A 21,777-nucleotide genomic window follows, 5' to 3' on the forward strand; every position below is an offset into this window, starting at 1 on the left:
GTAGACATCCATGAAATGTTCAAAAGATGCAATCGCTTAGAGGGCATGGAGAGAGATAGAGCCTCCGAAAACTGGGCTTACTTGAAAAGTGATGCGTCATAGAATCCCCCAACCAACCAAAAACTGTCACGTAAACGTACTGGGACTGAATCCGAGGACCGAGCCGACCAAGCCAAGGGACTCCAAACCGAGCACTGAAGTCGAGGCCGAGCACTGAAGCTGAGGCCGAGCACTGAAGCCGAGGCTGAGGTCGAGCATTGAAGCCGAGGCCGAGGTCGAGCATTGAAACCAAGGCTGAGGCCGAGCACTGAAGCCGTGATAGGGCATAAAATCACCTCACCAATTAGAAACTGCCACGTGGCCGACCTGAGGTCAGTCCAAGAACCGAACTGAGCTGAGCAGGAAACCGGGCTGACCCAGTCTCCGATAGGTCACCTGACAGAGCCGAGCTCACACAAGTCAGCCGGGGCTGAGGCCGAGCTCCGAGCCGAGCTCACACAAGTCAACCATAAACTCCTGACCGAGCATACACAGGACAGCCTAGGCCGAGCTGACTGCCGAGACCGACCTAACAGGCCGAGGTGACTGCCAAGATCGACCTACCAGGCCGACCTCTGAGGCCGAGCCCTCCTGCACAGAAGCTACCATAGCGCCCCACCGGGGATCGCAGGGCCACGTCAGCACATCCCGAGAATCACGGGATAAGGATCGAGCCACGATCCCAACGCAATACGAAATCACACTTTACATGGATTCTTACCTTAATAAGAGCCCGACCCCGAAAATAGCTCTTCACTCCGCTCTACGCGAGAGTGCCTTCCAAAAGAATGACTTCTACAATACTAGGACTCTCCCAACCGCCTCATCTCATCCTCACTCTATAAATACCCAGGTATGGAGCACCATTCCTGATCTTGCTTTCACTACGCAGTTACGCTGTTGCATTGGAGACCTGACTTAAGCGTCGGAGAGTCCTTGGCCGGAGCCACACCGGCTCTCTTGTGCTCATTGCTTGGTTTTTGCAAGCTCATCTGTGGGCAAACCGAGCATCGAAGGTTTTCACCCGCACCAAAAAGCATTGGGATTAAGAGAGGAAACTTCCTTCTGTTGTTTCAAAGTGCCCCAAGATCCTCACCCTTGACTTGAATGGAAAGCTTGTGCCAATGGTTCAGAAATAGCCTCACTCTGTTTTGAAACCCAATCTCACTTTTCTGAAGAGATGTGGGTTTGGAGATGGACAAGTAGCAGTTTTGGTTACTGGTTATCCCCCTATTTTAATTAAGAGTATTAAGAATTCTTTAGAGCCGAGAATTAGGTTCTTGGTAGAAGTGATGGGAAGACGAATTGACGAAGTGGTAGATTGTCCAGATTTCTTTCGATATGGTCTGAAAAAGAGACTGGAGTTCAGGCAGAGGCTTTTGGAACAGAGGAACATAGATTGCAGCTTGTGTGAAATGTTGGAAGGTAATCAAAAGAAGTTTCTTTTGAAGTTTGGCTTGACAGAAGGACTTACCTGAGGTATTATGGTCATTACCTCTTATATTCTATGATATTGATGTGAGAGTTTCCCTGCTCTTGCAAGCTGGAGTGTATTTTACCTGCATTTGATTCAGGATATATCAAAAAAAGAAAAGAAAAAGGTAGACAAGAATATTGATTGGGGAGAGAAAATAGAGGGAGAAGAGATGAGTAGTTGAGATGATGGAGAGAAGACATAGATAATGGCAGGTGGAGAAGGGAATACGGAGGAGTTGTAGGTCTAGCGATTTCTGCAACTTCAGTTTTGGGGAAGAAGGCAACTGTAAAGAGGGTGGGCAAAGTTGGCATTTCCTACTGAGTATTTTTAACAGGACATTAGTAGAGGGCAAAGTTGGAATTTTACATTGTGTTATTCAACCCCGTCTACTCAAGGGGTGCGGTTGTATAATTTATAAACATAGGGGATCGTTCTGTATTTAATACAAATCTTAAGGGGTGGCAGTGTAATTTTCCCTTTTTTTCTTGGATATGTGTGGTTTAAACCGTTAATTAGTATTATTGAATAAACAATATTAGTAATGCGGCATTGATTCATGAGTTTAAAGTTTTTTTTTTCTTTTCAAAAAAAAAAATAAATAAATAAAAAATTGGCTCATCTTGTGTGTTAATCTTCATTATTGGAGTGGTGACAAATTGACGGGTCCATGTGAGGGTTCGGGAGGCGACAACCTCAGAAGAACTTTTTTAAAACTATATAGGCATTTTGTAAAATTATATGTATTGGATTTCACTAAATTTTTGCCGTGCAAGTTCTTTCCCTATTATCAATATGAGAGAGGTGTGGGGATGAACATTAACCCTATTACCCATTGATAGTGAAGCAAATCTCATCTCATCGTGGACTTAAGCAATCTTATGAAACCAGGTAAATCATTATATTCATTGTATAATTCTTTATTTTTTGTTTTACGATTTTTCATTATTTTTTGCATTCTTTTGGGTTTACTTTTTCTCCCCCACAAAAAATGGCATTATAAATAAAGTTCCACTTTATATTTATGATTGAAGTGACAATGGCCATGCACACTACTTTTAGTTTGGAGTGAATAAGGATCACATTTCTACCAAAATAAATAAATAAGAAGCACATTCTTACCAAAAAATAAATAAGGATCACATTATCTTCCCTCCCCCCTCCCCCAAAAAAATACATTATTATTTTTAGGGTTAATTTCATAGGCACCCCCTGTAAGTATACAATATATCACGGACATACCAAACTTTGGCAAAATATCAACCTTCTCCCTGACGTTAAGCACAGTTAGCAAGCAAAATTAAAATGTCCATTTTACCCCCTTAGTAAAATGTTCATTTTATCCCTTAGTAATTTCAATAAAATTAAGGAATTAAAAGACTATTTTGCCCTTAAAACAACTGAAACTTGTCCTTCCTCAGTCGAACGAAGGCCTTCCCATATCTGCAACTGTTCAGAGCAGCAATCGAAGAAGCTTGCGTGGAATATCCAAGACAAGCTCCAGTAAAGGCAAGTAGATTTAGGTATGTACGCCAAACTGGAAGCTCTGAAGAATTTGATACCAGGAACGGAGAGATAAAAGCTAATCGATAGTTTGAAGAAACTGCAGATTACATCGTCTTCCTCAAAGCCCAAGTGGAGATTCTTTAGAGATTGAACGATTTTTATGGGTCGGATGAGAAGAAAGTGCTTTTATAGTTAATTCCATTACTTAAATAGAGGAGATAAGAATCGCTCATTTTTAATTCTGTGCTCGTAGAATTTAGGTTTTCTACAACTTTGTTTCTATGATTTCGTTTAGGAGAAATTACTTGCTATATAATTTTTTTTTTTGGGTAGAGATGATGATATGAAACTCATTAGTTGGAGAGTTGCAGATCATGGATTTGAAAATTTCTTTTCCTTGTTTTTTTTTTCTTACTTTTTGCGCCTTTCCTCTTCTGCTAAGGAGATGGAACGATTGAAAGCTGGGGTTCTGTTCGTTTTTATTCATTCTTTCATTAATTTGTTTTTTATTTTCAGATTTGAGATTTGAGATTTGAGTTGAGGAGATCACGAGTTTCAATGCATGGCAAAGAAAGTTGTTTTGGTTTCTGCAAAACAATGGTAACATTGACGTCCATGGAAGGTGAGGGAAGTCGTGTGAGGGTAATACATGGATTTGGGTTCAGGTAGTGATAGACGATAGGTAGAGGAAATCCGGCAGTGGGTTTAGGGAGTAATAGATTCTGGTTGTGAGAGCCGAGAAGGTGAGGGAAGTTGGAGGAGTGAAGGGTTTGTGGTTATACTTACCTGTGGGAGACCTCGCCGACCGCCACTGCCGGAGGAGATTGGGATGGGAATCGACCGTTGGCGAGTTTGAGTGCGTTTAGACTTGAAAATGACGAACAGAAACCAGATCTGGAAACTGGTTTGGAAAAAGAAAAGAGTCAAAGAGGAGGAGAGGGACGCAAAACCCTAGAAAATCTCCTCGGAACATGTCGCCGGAGCATCAGTCCCATTTGATTTTGGGTTCATAAAATTTGGGTTTTACCCTTAAGGGTATTATGGTAAGTTCACCATGTGGTAAGGGTAATTTCGCCATTATAAAAGATTTAACAGCAACTTAACTGCACAGTGGACTAAGTTAAAATAAAAACATAAAATAAAGGTAGTCTGTGATATTTTTCCAAAGTTTGGTATGTCCATGATATATTGTATACTTACAGGGGGTATCCGTGAAATTAACCCTTATTTTTATCTTACAATAATATAAAGATCTTTATTTTTTTTTCTAAAATAGAAATGGGACGAAACTTGTTGTTGGATCAGGATTGTCTCCATGGAGCAGGGAACGTCCAGGGCGCTGCCAGCCGTTGGATTATGTAGCATACATCCTTAGGCGTGGGCTGAGATGTGTGCGTGCGTCATAGCTCAACCGCTGGATGCCCCCTGGCACCACCCTGGGTGCACGCCTCCCTAAAGATGAGCTAATTGGGTCGCATAGCCTCCACCAACGTGAGCCTAATTAGAGGTTCCCCAAGGATATCGACCAAAGGGGGATTTTTTATTTTGAAGGGGATGGGATTGTGTCCCCTAGCTATGCCACTAAGCAATGTTTTTTTTTTGTTTTTCACAAAAGAATATAATTTTTTTTACGGGAAAGAGATTGTTATTTGGTCGCGTGTAGCGCGTGGCCCCTGCACCCAAACACATGGCTGCACAAATGACTGCCACACCCTCAAGGATTTCGATATTTTTATGGGTTGTGGAGGTCATTTTGCACAACCTTGTGTTTGAGGCAGAGGGTGCGCATCGCATGCGACGAGTTATTAGCGGTTCTTAAGTTCTTTCTCCTTTCTTTAGAGGGTAAATGGACTCTATCCAAGAGTGTAGCTCCTGCGCCTAGACTTGATATACTACGAAATGATTGCTATGCCGCCATGAAAAGCAAAAATCCCGCCCGTGTTGATGCTTCCACATGTGTTTCTATCGGCCACCCTCGCTGGCGTAGGAGTTGCACTCACGGAAAGAAAATTCTCTTGCTTCGCTTGTTTATTTACTTTGTTCAAACCCTTTCTCCATTCGTGTAATTTACAAGAATATTGGAACCTCAAACTTCAAAGTATTCAAATTCAGTAGCAACGGTGGTCATTAAGTAAGAGAAGATTTGATTTCCAGTTTTCCATCAGCAGTCGCTCAGCCACCGGAGATTCTCATTCTCAGAATCAATTCCAATGCAATCAAAAAGGTTATTCTTGCTTTAGCATCCAAACCCTCAATTCTCAACCCTTCTTTACCTCCTTGCATTCATGGAACCTCGCAGAACTTCAAGAATGGTCATCGACCCCAAAGTCCGGCAAGTCGGCTTTGTGACCCTAGGCTCCGCCACCTCCACCGGTGGCGCTCCACCACCTGATCGGACCAAATCAGGCCCCGCCGCCCCATCCTCGCAGGCGGTCTCCGACATCTCGCCATCCGGCAACTCTCTCTCCCCTGTCATGATACCCCCACCTCGCCACGCCTCTGACAACCTCTCATCTTCTTTGGTTCTTCACAACTCGTCTCGTGCAGTTCCAGTTCAAGTTCCCATGTCGCCTCTTCGTAGGACTTCGATGGGTGATGACATGCCCCTTGGAAGCTACAACCCTTCTGAGTCACTTCTGGGTACCTCTCCTTCTCCTTCCAGTAAGCTTGATGATGGGGATTTCTTTGAAGAGGATGCTTCCACTGGTTGGATTGTTGGGGGAAACCCTGGAAAGCTCGCTTCGTCTTTTCCCGGTGGTGGGTTCGATTCTACTGCGACGAAATCGAGTAATTTTCTGCCAGCAAGTAATCTGACCACTGCTACAGTGGTGAAAATACCTCCTGGTATGTAAACTCTCCTTTGTGTTATAGTTTCCACCCCCCCCCCCCCCCTCTTTTTCCCTTCCCTTCTTGTATTTAATTAGAGAAAGAAAAGAATGAAACCCAACTGGGCCAAGGCCTTTATTTGCTTGGCTTTTCAAGAATGTGTGAGATTGTGAATATATGATGGGTTTGAGGCACTGAGCAGATTGTACAGAAGTGGAAGTCATGACTTATGATGAGAAAGACTTTGGTTTTTTTTTGGTGCTTGGATTCCACGAACCTTGTACAATAGAGGAATTATGTAGGACAGATTCTTAAGTTGTCACTGTAAAATGCAGTTCGAGTAAGAGTAAATAAACACACTTCAATTGACATCGGTAACATCTTAGTAGATAACTGTGTTCCTGCCTTCCTGGTATACATTTCCCAATAATAAAGGGGAATATCATGCACCACACCTGGATTCTAAGCAGTTGAAAGAGGACTATAGTTAATGTGCCTAAGCTCATGTAATGTTTATGTCCAGCTTGTGTCCTTAAAGTCAAACGTTCATGTGAAGTATGTTACCTTGTTCTTCAATTAATGAACATGTTGAGTAATTGCTCACTGCATGTGTTTACAAGGGAAGAATTCCAAAATATCTGAAGTAGACTGATTTTTTTATGTTCCATTTGCCTGTTGTATGTGGTTTCTCAAAGAAGCCCATCAATTTTCTCTTGTGACATGGTTACTTTATATTATTGAAGAGTTCCTGTTCCAGTATTTAACCCTATCCGCTAGTACTTCATTCTATTGTCAAAAAATTTTCATTTTGGATGTCCTTTGTCTGTTATAGTTAAAGTTTCTGTATTCCTTGTAACCCTATGTAATTCAGGAGTCCAGTTTTTATTTTTTGGATAGATACATCAGGAGTTGAGTTGGAGAGCAAGTATGTGTCTGAAATAGTTTATGCCCTTGTTTACTAGAGTTATAACTTATGTTTGAGAAAATCAACTTATTTTTTTAGAGGATATCTATACATAATAAAATATAGCCCGTCATATAATTTATTTTTTAAATTTGTCTACCATGCTGTTTAGGTTTGGAATTTCTACCTTCATTATAGAGTCTCTCTCTCTCTCTCTCTCTCTCTCTCCCAAATTCACATACACACACACACACACGCATACACACACATGCATACAGAGACTGTTAGTTGCATTTATGAACTAAAGAGAAAAAAACTATTGCAGACAAAAGTGGAGGACCCTTGGTGGAAGTACAGACCGAACAAGTGGCAAAACCTTCGAAAGAGAAAACATCAAAAGCTGAAAGGCGTGCCCTTCAAGAGGCTCAACGAGCTGCCAAAGCAGCTGCTAAAGGTGCAGCTTGCTCTTTGCCTTTTTCCTTCTTTTTTCCATTTTCCTCCTTTGAAAATTACTGTTTTAATTTTGTGATTGTTTAGTTGAGTAGCCAATTATTTCTGGTGCATATAGATCTCCGATAAGAATTTGCAAGAGTTCTTGGAGAATAGTTATATTGAGAGGCAGGTCCTTCCTATCTTTAAGAACAGCTCCTTGGGCTAGGGGAGATCTGAGTGAAACCATTTGTATAACCTGGATCACATTTTGCAAGTTTGGATTCAGGAATAATGAGGATACTGTTCAATTTGGGTTTAATTCGTTTTGCTAATTTGGGAAAAGGGTAAAATTTGATAAAAAAGATGATTATGTTAAAAGGTTGGGTCCATTGGGAGTGAATTAATTCACGTATTGAAATTTTTTGCTTAAAAAATTCAGGTCCAAGAAGTGGCTTTTATATAGGTGGAATGGAATATAAATCATTAGAAAGTTTGGCTAGTCCATTAATTGCTGTTATAGTTCTAGCAACTGGTTGAATATATACATAAATTAATTTTCCTAGATTTGCCTGAATTTTTTGGATGCTGAATGCGTTATTATTAAAAATTCAAATGAAATTGTGAAATTCTCGACATATATAAGAATCAGTAAATAAATTTGATACAAGTATGAAAACATATAAAATACAAAACAACTAGTTGTTACATGCACGAAACAACAAAGACACAAGGATTAAAGTTAGTTCTCCTTCATCTTTTTTCGAGGAGAGAGAAAAGGTGCGGTGGCGAGGGATGATGAAGGGGAAGGAGTGGAACCCCTGTTCTGTAAGCGCCAACACAAATAAGGTGTGGGGGGTGGGGGAGAGTAAGGAGCGGCTGAAGATTGAAGGGCTGCACGTGCTTCGGAGTCACAGTTCCTGCATGTGCTGCAGAGTCCAAGATTGAGCACCTTAACTGTGAACCTATGTGGTGGAGACCCCAAGTTGCAGGTGGTGCAGCTTCCTGTTTCTTCATCACTTCAAAACACTCCTGCAACCGCTTCTACCCTTTTTCAAGTTCAGCTGCGGGACTATTGTTGATGGTGTGGTTGGCTGAGCAGGGGAGGAGTATGGGGAGTGAAAGGAGGAAGGTGAAGGGGAGTGGTAGTACCGTAGTAATGAAGTTCTTGATTTTGTATGTACGCTTCTGTAATTCTGTGGTTTTTATTTTGGGGAAATCTTCACATAACAAAGATTTTTGGGTTCAAAGAACTGTACAGTAGTCCGGAAACACTTACTTCATTGATTGTCAACTCAGTTTACAAAGCCCTGATGTGTCCAAAGAACTGTACAAGAGTCCTTTGCAATGTTTGTGACTTAGAGCGAACAGAGAAAACAAGGACAAAACTTAGACACCCCCAAAGCAACCCCAAGACGGACATGAAAACTGCTGTAGAAGACTCTACGACTCGCAGCCAATAAATGTTGGTGAGAATAATAAGATAGACACTCCAATGGCAAGACCAAAATGATCAACCAAAAACATGAAGGCTGGACCAGCATGTAGACATTAACCAAGCTTGGCCCTGCTACCCCTTTCTTTCTTTCTTGTATAGGAGAGCCAGTGTGTTCAGGGGTGGAGATGCAAAACATTGGGCTTCAATGGAGCCACTAGAAGTGAGATGAGCAAGCCCATCTGCAATTGAAGTGGCCTCATGGTTAATATGGTTGACTTGCCTGTCCCATGGCCTGTTTAGGAGATTGAGACAGTCAATTAGCAGGGTCCTGAGTGCCCATGTGTTGGTGTGACAAATCTTCTAGGTGATTGTTGGAAAACCCTATTCCTAATTTCAGTTATTCCATATTCACCATTTCCCAGTGTCTGCAGCCCTTCCCAAATGATATCCCTTCTATCGGGAAACTCTACACACGAGGGAGAGCCATAAGTGGCCTGAAGGAAGTTTTGGTTGCAGCGATGTCCCCTTTTAGTTTTACCAGAACTTAGAGGCGGATTTTAGTGGTATTTTCTTGCCTGATCTGAACTCTTCGAGGCTTATTGTTTGCTGACATATGAAAACCTCATCGCTGCATCAAGTCGAAGAGGAAATGGTTTTGGGCTGCTTGGTTCAATCTAATATTGTCTGCCAAGACCCGCCACTAGACCATGAAGGGAGGAGGTGAGGATGGAGATGTGCACAAACGAGAGGAAAGAAGGTGTTAGCTTTTTGGTAATTGGAAAATTCTCAATTTGCGGCCATTGTACATAATGTAAGACTAGAGCCAGAATAGGTCTAATCCCAGGCAGGATCAAATAGGAAACCTCCAGTGAACAAGAAAGAGAACGATGGGATCTCAAATTGGTAACCGTAAGTGAACAAGAGAAGTAATCAATATAATCCCACAAATTAGTAACCTGTTGAAGCTGCAAATAGGCTGAATAATCTTCTTCTAAGTAGAAATTATCCCCAAATAGAAGAAATCAATCAGAACAGAAAGAAAACAGAGATCGAACAGCTTTTAGTGTTTTGGGAAAACCCTAGATTCTCTTGGATCAATGGTGGGGTTGTTCCTACTGGTTCGGCTGATGAAGGTGGCCCTTGGCAGCAATGACATAATGAATGTAACTCCAAAATATTGATGAAAATACCTCACAGAAGAAAACTCCCAGCAGCTACAGAACCCTTGAAGTCGATTGGTCAGATTTAGGGCTTAAAACCTAAAACCGATGGAAGGGGATGGGGGAAGGGAATGGGTATCTCACTTTAGGCCTCTCACCTATCCTGTCTCTGGATTTCAACATTGCATAAGCAAACTTTTCTATTATTCAAATTCGTGTACAATGTTGGCCTCCCTTACAAACTTATATAGAAGACTCAGAAATAGACTTGGACATTAAAAAGAAAAGGCCTAACCCAATCCTTAACTAATAAGGTATCCTAAATTGACTAGGAAAGTGAAATAATAAAGAAACAAACTCGAAATAGGACTCTAACTAAACTAATGAAGTAAATCCCGTTTTCCTACTTTCTACCCATATTTTAGGTTTATTAAATTGGCCAATTACAAAATAAACACGTAGAATTAAAGGCCCAATGCATACATAACCCATCCCAAGGCTTATTTCCACTAAAATAAGCCCTATAAGTGACTTATCTACATCAGTACAAATATTATTATTCTACTTAAGTAGGGAAGGCTTTGCTGATTAATGAAATGACAGTTTCAGCCCTGCATCCCAAGGTACCTGCCTTTATAATTTTGTAGTCAGGTGCGGATTGTGAAATGGCTTATGTAACAAATGGTTATTATGTGAAGCATTACCCTTTTATTTTTTTGCATTTGCAAGTAACCTGTTTTAACAGACCAAGTTTAACATTTCTGAATTATTCATGGAAATAAAAAGTCCGTGAACTTCTCCAAATCTTTGAATGCAATTAGGATTTGGAGAATTTAATTTGGGAAGTGCAGTTTGGCCAAATAATTTGTAAACTTTTGCTGAATTTACTAAGTTTGGTTTGGCTAAATAATTCTTGAACTTTTGCTTGATTCACTACGTTCAGTTTGGCCAAATAATTCGTGAACTTTTGCTGAATTTACCAAGTTTGGTTTGGCCAAATATTTGTGAACTTTTGCTGAATTTGCTAACTATTGTGTGTTGGACTGAGATACGGTCATTGAGGAGGGGGGGGGGGTTTGAATCTGTAATGTCCAAAATGAATCCCTCAAACCTCACAGTCTTCAGGTGATGACTTTCACTGGCAGTTCACAACCACACGACCCATGCAACATTCACAAATCACATACCACCTAACAGCAAACACATACACATACATATACGATTATCACCAGCTGGGGCTATCACCAGCCACACATCAAGTATCCCATCATCCTCAAACCATCCTGCAGCATATAATATAACAATGCAATACACTAGCACACACTACAGAGATATACGTGGTTCAGCTGTGTGCCTACATCCACGGTGGAAAAAATGGCCTAATCTCACCTCTGTATAGTGCACAATACAAGTTTGTATCACACTAACCCCTTCCTCCGTGTAGCACCCACTATACGGGAGCTCCAACCCCCCAGCTATCAAGCACCCACTTGATAGCTCAAGAATACAAAAATAATGGGCTTATATGAAATGCCCTAGTTACAAGCTCACACCATATACAAATCACACCCAATAGACTACAAGTAAATACAATACAAAGAGAATTTGCTAAAAGGGTTATCTGGGTAACCTCCGGACATGCTGTCAACTGGGATTCTCCAATCACTAAAGCATTCCTCTGTCTTCTTTCTTTTCCTTTTTCTTCTCACAAACATTTGTTCTTCTTCGTTTCTTCTCAATCTTCTCAAACCCTTGCTAGGTCTTCAATAATTTCTTCAACCACCAATCTTCTTGCCTTCAATAGATCATTTAGAACTCAAGAGTGGTAGGTAGCAAAGGATTTGCACATGGAAGCTCCTTCTTCTTCTCTATCTTATCTTCTCTCCACTTCTTCTTCCTATTATGTCTGTCCAAAAGGTTCTCTATCTATTTTTGAAATCCCGTGTTTAGAAGCAAAAAACGAGCTTCATTTTCGCTCCTTGGTACGGCCACCTTCTGCCCCCTGTCGGAAAAACTGCCATATCTCTGTCATCTGATGTCAGATTGATCCGATTCTTGTGGCATTGGAAAGAAGAATCAAAGATCTACAACTCTTATGTTTTAAGCTTCAACACAATTACGTGTAAAACAGGTGTTCTGGACATCATGTGCTGCATCTATGTTCGAGATCATAACTTCCTTGTCCGAACTTGGATTGACCCAATTCTGGTCTTTTAGTTGAACTTCAACCCAAAATTTATGGAAGGGTTCCAAACTAGCTTTGAAGTTGCTAGATGTACAGTGTTCTGAACCACTGTGTCATCTCCACTGTCCAGGCTATAATTCATTCATCAGAACTCGAATTGTCACGATCCTTGAAGCATTGGAAAGCTAACCCAAAGATGAACAGTTCTCATGTTTATGGCTTCTAAAGAATCCAAGTGGAGAAACACTCAACAATTCCATGAATTTGCTGCAGTGTAGAAACAACTTTTTGGAAATCATGTGTGACAACTACATTCAAAATCATATCTCCCTCATCTGAACTATGATTGGGTCACTTCTTGAGGCGTTGGGAAGCTAACTCATAGGGCAAGAGGTTTTTTAGTTTTGAGCATCAACTGATTCTGCCTAGAAGACAGCTCAAAACTCTCATGGAGGTCTGCACCATGCAAAATGCCACGACAAATCACTACACTTTACCTTCAAGCTTTCCCTCATGCCAACCATAGATCAAGAACTCGTCTCGAGTACAGGTTTTGACCTGGCCAAAAACCGAGTTGGGTCGAGATCTCAGCGGGTTCTCGACGAGTTGGGGTATTTTTTTTTTTTTTTAACTCGATGGCTGGTTTCGGTGGGTTTTAGACTTAGTTTGGTCATGAAAGTTGGTACACGGCCTAATTTGGGCCATTTAAACACAATGGCACTATTAGATTTTGAAAACTCAAAGTCCAAATAGGAGTTCACTTAGTGGGAAACCAGGACATACACTTATGCCATAAACCAGGACAAACACTTATTTATGCTTAATATCATTTAAGTAAATGTTTTTGTATTACATTTACTGAATTATTCATAAATAAGCAAACACCCCCTATTTGAATCCAATAAAAATAGTTAAAAAATAAAAATCCAAAAGGAAAAAAAGTCAACCCCCCAGTTCAAGAACAAAAACTGGATTTTTGGCGGTAGGTGCAATTTTCAACTTTCTAATGTTGGGGTTTTTCTCAAATCTAAAAATTCCATAAATCTTAATATGGTAAAACATTGCTAAAAACCAAAAGTGCGGTAAAATATTCATTTGTTTTGATGCCCAAAAAATATTTTCATTTTGAGCTATTTTGACAGCATTCGCGCACACCAAATTAAGTTTGACCAGCACATAACTCCTTCAATATAAATCAGATTTAAATGTTTGACTTTGGATCGAGATCTGAAACTTAAATGCTTGACTTTGGGTCGAGATCTTGACCCGAGATCTCGCTGAGATGGGATAGTTTTTCGTATTGCATGAGATCTCATCTCGAGGTCTTGAAAAACCGAGAAACTCGTCGAGATCTCGCGAGTTTTAGTTCTATGATGTCAACTACCATAGCAATCATACTCACAACTCCACACAGAGCATTGGAAAGCTCACAATGCAAGCTTAACTACTCACAGACAACGTCAGCTGTCAATGATCCAGCTTGACTCCAAGTGAGCTCAATGGTCTTCACAACTACACCATTGGCCTTCTAGTGATGCCGCTCTACTTTGGTCTGGCTATCTCAAGATCTTCCTGCCCATGTCAGCTCACTGTGCAAGCCTAGCTTGCCAGATGCAAATATCAACTGCCACTGCTAACTGTCAACCATCAAGCCTGTCAGCCTAGCTGCCACTCTGCTCTGCTTTGGCCATAAGACTTTCATGTCTTGCTATAATCTGATTGCCTTTGTACACCACAACTCAAATCAGCTTTAAAGATTGCTCACAATGCCAAATCAACTGTTCAGTTGCAAAAGCCACCTTCCACTGCCTTTGCCAACTGTCCAGGCATGTTAGCCATGCCAATTTACAAGCTAGCTGCTCACTGCAGCCTTCAACTGGTGCCTACTGTCACTATTGACTATAGACAACCAATACTTCCGTAAGCTTCCAGCTGTGGTAACTCTGCTCGTTTTGAGACTGTCCATCCATATGTCTGCATCTCGGCTCAACTGAGTGAGTGTATTGACTATCAAGAATACCAACACGAGCTCACTGCTCAAGCATCTTGGCTCAACTGAGTGAGTGTATTGACCATCAAGAATACCAACACAAGCTCACTGCTCAAGCATCTCGGTTCAACTGAGTGAGTGTGTTGACCATCAAGAATACAAACACATGCTCACTGTTCAACTTATCCTCATGACCTACTGTGTTGACAACAATGACAACAACAGTGTGGACCTGAACCTTGATCACTCATCCTGAGCCATGCACCTTAATGACTCAAATTCTTGTGTTCAGGCTGAGCCTTGCTAGGCACGGATTTGTAACAGTTTTGCTGTAGGCTAATTTGTATCCTTAGAATTAATGTATTTTATACATGTATACATGCTTTTGAGTATGGGTGAGTATGTTAATCTAGACTCTGATGTCAGGCCCAAAATTGGTGTGATCCTTTGCTTGCTCTCAACATAGTCTTGGTGCAATCTGGGATTTTGAAACCTGGTTGGGATCGCTATTGGGCCCACCCAAACACTAAACAAATCAAGTGTTATGAATAATAGCGTATCTGTAAATTGTATCACTGTCCTGCACTTGATAAATAGAAAATGAAAAGTGAAAATACAAATAATGCCAGTAGTGGCAGTGCTGTAATTTAGTGAAAGTCAAGGCCACAAAGAAAACAAGTAAATGGGGAAAGCATGTTTGAATGGGAAGGGTAAGAAGAATAAGGAAATAAGATTTAATGGGAATAAAAGATGGGAGAAAGGGTTCTATGGGGATAAGGGTTAAAATAATATATCGTGAGAAGGGAAAGGAACTTATCTTCAACCTTAGAACACCATTAGAAACCAGCGGAGATCTCTCTTGATTTCGATGGATGAAGCTCACTCAATAGAGTGCCGTTTGATCAGAAATTTTAGACACAAGTTTGTAAGTCCTAACCCTCTTAAGAACTACCAACAACAGGCCAAAGAGATCACGTATGAGAATAATTTATTTGCTGCAAACTGAACCTGGCTATATAGATGAAACCAATTCTGTTCTCCAGTCGATACCTCACAGCTCCAGCAAGAATCCAGTCTAGGGCTTTGCAGGGTCGGTCGCCCAAAGGCATAGATTCACACCCTAGAGTGTTGAACTGATTAGTGAAGAACTGAAGAAGTTCGACTTTTCTCTTTCTGAACATGTGGTATTCCAGAACAGAGGGAGCAAAACAGAACAACAAAATAGAAGAAAGGAAGAAGTGGTACGGGAGGAGAATCCAGAATCAGAGGGAAAAGAAAGAAGGGAAGAAGACGAAGAAAAGATGAGAGAATGAAGAAATAACAACTCGCTACTGGCCAACAACCCACGCAACACCACAACAGACAGCTCAATGTTTCTTTCAATTCATTCTAATCTCCTACAGGAAACTCCTTTGCATAAAAATAAAAATCCAACTAAAATAAGAAACTAGGAAATAATTCCTACATAATCTACCCTTTTTTTTTTTTAATAAAAAAAGATTACTTGATTATTCCAAAATTGAAATAAATCCTAAATATCCTACTGAACCCGAACAAGGTTTGGACCCAGTTCATCTTTGTTTGGGTTCCCGGGTTCGAATTAGGTCAACCATGAATCTGCATCAAGTCTTGCTGGCAGAAGTTGCAACACTGGCTTCAATGCATGAATGTTGCAACGTGAAATCTTGAAAGATATATGTGCCCATGTGGTGCCATTTTTAAGCATGACTGTGTTAGTTAGATGCTGGAATTATCGCAAATTAGTAGCTTCAATCTTTCTACATGATAAGTTTCATAATTATTAATAACTTAATGTCAGTATTTAAAAGTTTGCTGTTGTGATGCAGCAGATTTCAAGTCTGCCATGAAGAGGCTGATGTGGCATATTCCAGTCAAATCATAGGTTGCCACAAGCCTCTTTGTAGCCTTAAGGGGTTGTTGATCCTAGGTACAACCTTGAGGTCCGAGGTTCAAGGCTTGTTGAACCTCAGGCCATTGTACATCTTGTCGTGTACTTTTTTTCTCTACGAAAAATATCATTTGAATATTCTTAAAAAAATCAGGGTTAAAAAGTGTTCTTTTGGCCATTAGAAAGATCATGCAGCATAGTTTTCCTTGATAATTAATCATTACTGTATTAAGAAGAAATATAAGAGGTAGTTCCTTATTTTCTTCTCTTTTAGTTCTTGATATTTGCGAATAATTGCTTATAGTGGTATGATTTAAAATTATGAGGCTGTTAACTCATATGTTGTCTTTTTTTTCCAAGTGCCTTTAAGGTTTGATACTACTCCCGTTCTGTTCCCTTTATTTTTCCCCCCATCGTGCCTTCAATAAATTTTTTTTGGGGGGGGGCGGGGGGGAACTTTCACAAAGGTTTTATCTTCATCAGTACATGGGCATTTCTTATTCTCATTGTGAGCTTGACAGTACAGTAACCAATGGGGGTATCTTACGGTTTTCACATACTATACCATCCACTCTTTCAAAAAGAAGACTCTAGTTTTTTATAGGTAATTTCACATGCAAAATGTAGAGCTAAGAAGAACCCAAGCATCATGGGATTTGGTTTCTTCCCTTTCATTCCAAGAGATTAACATGGATTTTGGGCTGAGATTCTTTCAATACCCAAGCATTGTTCCTGTGTCTCCACAACCTTGGTCTCACAAAATTGCTGTTCTTCTACCATTCCTTGATCAAGAAATGATGTGGCATTTAAGATGTCAGTGAGGCAAATAAGTTGTTCTACCAGTCTTGGCCTGAAGAATGATAGAGCTTCTTCTTACAAGTCTTTCTTTTCACATTTCTACGACCGATTTGTTGAAATGATGCCTTATATTGCCCTACCTTTTTTCTTTGTTTGGGAAGATAGTTCTGGAATCTCATGACCCAGACTTATTTTTGGCCAGGTAATCTCTGTATTGGGACTAATCGAATGGTGGGTCTGATTCACATGAAATTTCATGATATAAAAGGTGCCCAAACTATCCTAATGAGTTTTATTTCACTGTCACAGGACCCAGATTTGCCATTAGAGGCTGGCTATGTCTCAACTCCACAAATCTTTATCATGTACCCTATTATCTATGAGCTGGGTGAATAGATGCTTCATAATCCTCTCTTTCACTGGCCATATATCTGAATATTAATAAACTAGAATGTCTTAGCATTGGTTGAATGAGGAATTTGGTACATGTCTGAAAATGAAGAGCAGCAGCTTTCAAATCCAAGTCGTATACAAATTCTCCTTTCTTAGTTGAATGTGCCAGACGGATTTATTGTCAATTTTGCCACATTCTCCGACAGTACCCACTCAGTAGTCGGACAAGCCTTTCTTTGGTGATACCCTATCATGATGATTCCCTGAAAGAGAATGAAACATAAAACTAAGAGGGAACAAGACAGTTCCTTCTTCCAACTTGACTTCACCAAATTCCCATCAAATTGATCACAATTTTACAAATTTACTCTCTATGACCCTCTGTTATATTATTAGACGCCTAAGTGAACTTTGGGGGTGAAATTACATGTTTTAACCCCATGTGAAATATAGAGTAACCTTAAGGGACAAAGAGTTATGCATGCTTGATGAACTTCACTACCCTTCATGACATTATCTGCACCCGTATTATAATTTTAGACGCCTTTTAAACTTGTGAAATGCACGTTTGATGCTTGCATTTTGTTTAGTGTTTAGTGAAGTGTCTGTTCTTGGTTCTTGTCATCTCTACCATTCATTATTGTTCAGCTTTGCTCAATTTTCATATGTTCTGGCATGCTGCTATGAATTGTCTGACAATTTTTTATACGTTGCTTTCTTTTGATGTAGCTGAAGGAAATAAAACAGCTACTACTTCTGGAGAGCCAACTGCAATGAATGTAAAACCATCTAAAGCTGTGAAGGCTTCACAAAAGAAAGATGTTACTACTGGAACATCGTCTGTTGCAGCTTCAGAGAAGAAAGGAGGTGATCGCCCGCCAGAAAAAGATAGGAAGAAAGATGTTCCTCCTCCACGCATGCAATTTGATGACAAGCAACGGGTTGAAAAGGCTAAGAGGCGTGCAGTAGTCAAACAAACTGAAGTTAGGAACAGAGTTCAGTTGTTTAGGCACTTGCCTCAGTATGAGCATGGAACTCAACTTCCTGATCTTGAGTCAAAGTTTTTCCTACTTGATCCGATGCATCCTGCTATTTACAAGGTACTTGGTAAGCAACTCAGTGGAAATGTCAATGTAGATTCTTTTATCATGTGTGCACAACCATATACCAGTAACTTCAGACATCACCGCTCAATTTCCAGGATGGTTTTTCTTTTGTATTTCTTGTATTTTTAGTTCTATACCTCTTTTCTTCTTGCTGGTTCTCCAAGATAGTTCTGAGTTCTCACAGCATGATATAGTGAAAAATTGGAGGATGATATCTGTCTTTTAAAATTTCAAATTCAGATGTGGTTTTGGATTTGTCGTGTTAATTCCAGATCATGATGTTAGTGATATTAAAATTGCTTGTTCGTAATATTCTCATCTAATATTTAGTCTATTAATTATTATCAGGTTGGATTACAGTATTTATCTGGAGATATATCTGGTGGTAATGCCCGTTGTATTGCAATGCTCCAAGCTTTCAAAGAAGCCATTAGAGACTACTCCACACCTATGGAAAAAAGTTTAAATAGAGATTTGACTGCAAAAATCAGTAGTTACGTTTCATTTTTTATAGAATGCAGGCCCCTTTCAATTAGCATGGGAAATGCAATTAGAGTTTTGAAGAATCTAATTGCCAAATTACCTTTGACGCTTTCCGAGTCAGAAGCCAAAGCCACCCTTTGTGCAGATATAGATCGTTTTATAAATGAGAAGATAATACTTGCAGACAAGGTGATAGTCAGGCATGCTGTGACAAAGATTAGGAATGGGGATGTACTTCTCATATATGGCTCATCCTGTGTTGTTGAAATGATGCTATTGTATGCCCATGAGCTGGGGAAACAGTTCCGTGTTGTAGTAATAGACTCCCGTCCAAAGCTTGAAGGACAAGCATTACTTCGTAGGTTGGTGGCAAAGGGCATCAGCTGTACATATACACATATAAATGCTGTTTCTTATATAATGCATGAAGTCACAAGGGTTTTTCTTGGGGCTGCTTCAGTTTTGTCTAATGGAACAGTTTACTCAAGGGTTGGAACTGCATGTGTGGCCATGGTTGCTCATGCATTCCATGTTCCAGTTTTAGTATGCTGTGAAGCATATAAATTTCATGAAAGGGTGCAACTTGATTCGATTTGCTTTAATGAACTAGGTATGTTTTCTATGAAACATTTTTAGCTTTTAGCATTAATTTGAGTTGCTTCATGTTATTTTACACATGTTTTGTGCAACCATTATTTTTGCAGGTGATCCAGATGCCATTGCAAAAGTTCATGGGAGAAATGATGTGAACTATTTGGATAATTGCACTGGTCATGAAAATCTTCAACTTCTAAATCTTATGTAAGTGTGCTTAGATATCAAATACTATAACTCTTATGGGCTTTATTTTTGAACAGCTGATTTTGATTGCATTTTTCTTGATTTTACACTTACAGGTATGATGTAACACCTTCAGATTATGTTTCAATGATTATCACAGATTATGGCATGGTAAGTTGTATTGTGATTTTAAACCAACACGTTTTCAGCTTGACTTTACCTGGAAGTGATGCATTTCTATGTGTTCATTTTTACTATTTTGTTACCATTGCCTTGTATAGTCAGTACTGCCTGCTGTTTGTGCTTTCCCAATGTTCAAAGCCATGAGCACAAGGTTACAAGCTTGGTATTGGAAATAATCTGATATGGAGCATTCATTAGCCATAATATTTATCTTCAATATTGCATGGGAGGATATCCTCCGCAATAGCTAATTTGATGATGGTTGTAAAGTGGCCTCTGAAATTTAACTACAATTTTGAACCTAAAGTAGTCAATGCCTTGGCTGTATGAACCCAAATACAGAAAGCCTACTTGGGTTATGTTTTTTCCTTTTGTATTTGGATTTCGGATTTCACCCTTCAATTTAGGGCTGGCTGTTTTTCCTGGAGTTCATGTTCAAATAGAATTTGTCAAGGAAGGGAATGGTCGAGTTACACTGCTCTGCCCTGCCTCTTTTAGTTAGAGTTGGTATAACTCCCTTACTGGATCAGGTGTGGCCCAGTCAACAGGGTGGGGGCAGTGTTTTTGGATACTGTTTTGCAGATGGTATGGTAGGGTGTGTCCTCCCTCTTAGAGTTACCTTGCTTTCCAGGTGAATATTAGAAGTGTCATCCCAAGGGCAGTACTTTATGTGGCACAATGAACAGGTTAATTTCGGTAATGATGTGGACAGCTGATGATACTTGGGTAAAAATGTTAGATACATGCTGAATCATACATTGATTTTGGCTTTGAACATGGTCCTGTATCTATACAACAACAACTCAGCCTTATCCCAACTAAATGGGGTCGGCTACATGGATCCTTGCCCTTCAATCAGCTCTATTCGAGGTCATACTTGATACAAGGCATAAGCTATGCATGTCTTTCCTCACCACTTCTCCTAAAGTCATTTTAGGTCTGCCCTTGGCTTTTTTAGTTCCTTCAATCTGAATCAAATCACTCCTCCGTACTCGGGTATTCAAAGGCCTTTGTTGAACATAGCCATGCCACCTCAAACGTCTTTCTCGTAGCTTATCATGTATCAGAGCTATTCCCAAATCAGCTCCAATATAATCATTCCTTACTATGTTCAGTTAGATTGCCATATCAGCCCTCTACTGATTCAAAGGCTGAAAATAGACCAGCGGCAAACACTGGGTGTTGGGTCATATGGGTGAGATGGACAATGAAATATAATAATGCCGACAATCCAAGGGTGCTACATATATCATGCGGTCAGATTTAATAAATTAATTCTAGGCATTCCTCAGACTGGGGGGGGGGGGGGGACAAACAATGGTAGTTTGTCTTGCTGTTCAGTGGTAACTGGTAAGAAAAGTATTACTCATCTTTTTTTATTTCTCAAGGATTTCTGTCCTATGACTGAAATTCAATTCTTGGTGGTACTTATTTCTTTATCTTTGTTCATTAATTCCTTTGATATTGGTAGAGAGTATGCCATTGAATTAGCTCTGAATGTTCATGTGCTTTCAGGTCCCAACCACAAGTGTCCCTGCAATTGTGCGAGAATACCGAAGAGAATGCTTATGGATAGAGGGGCCCAGCATGGCCCATTCCATTAGAGAAGAATGATATATATTTTTTGTTTCTCTTCCCCCCCCCCCCCCCCCTTTACTGGAATTCATCTTACAGCCCTTATTTTTTCCCTTTGGAGTCATGATGCATGGCCCTCAAAATTTTCTAGTGATTTTTATGGCCAACTGTTGGAGCAATTAAGAATAGTGTAGCAGAAATATGAGGATTGTGAGAATGGTTGCAATTGGTTTGGAACCAAATCTGTAGATGACTGCTATTAGATATGAATTCTAAAGTCAATCCAACCCTCAGTTCTGAGCAGAGACTGCCAACTGAAGGCACCTTTACACCCTCCCAAGATAGCAGGCCCTTACCAAGGTAACTGTTGCAAAGATGTACCTTAAAGAAGGAAATCAATTTGCGGTTCATCATTCGTCAAATCTAGGTTTATTGTGTACTGTTGAGCATGTCTGTGGCCATTAAGACCTGTAAAGATTGATATGTTCAAGTTTTGTCGTTGTTAATGTTACCTCGCTATGTAGAATAGAGTGATTTGTTCTCCTTTTCGTAGTGGCTCTTTCTTTTTGTAGAAAGTTGTTGTCTGATGTTATTCCAAA

General features: G+C 40.1%; 1 protein-coding gene across 2 annotated transcripts; it reads left to right on the top strand.

Moving 5' to 3' along the window:
• Positions 1-5,114: 5,114 nt before the first annotated feature.
• LOC122667748 (translation initiation factor eIF-2B subunit delta-like) lies at positions 5,115-21,261 on the top strand. 2 transcript variants are annotated; one of them, XM_043864153.1, is made up of 8 exons: positions 5,115-5,402; positions 5,448-5,863; positions 7,075-7,203; positions 17,781-18,151; positions 18,506-19,250; positions 19,345-19,441; positions 19,537-19,591; positions 21,119-21,261. In XM_043864153.1, exons 1-8 carry the CDS (start codon positions 5,305-5,307, stop codon positions 21,215-21,217), a joined length of 2,010 nt encoding a protein of 669 aa, XP_043720088.1. In that variant the 5' UTR covers positions 5,115-5,304; the 3' UTR covers positions 21,218-21,261. The 2 variants fall into 2 exon arrangements, with proteins under 2 accessions (XP_043720088.1, XP_043720087.1); XM_043864152.1 differs by having other exon boundaries at positions 5,115-5,863.
• Positions 21,262-21,777: the final 516 nt, after the last annotated feature.

The sequence above is a fragment of the Telopea speciosissima genome, chromosome 7, assembly GCF_018873765.1.
Source record: "Telopea speciosissima isolate NSW1024214 ecotype Mountain lineage chromosome 7, Tspe_v1, whole genome shotgun sequence".
NCBI lineage: Eukaryota > Viridiplantae > Streptophyta > Magnoliopsida > Proteales > Proteaceae > Telopea > Telopea speciosissima.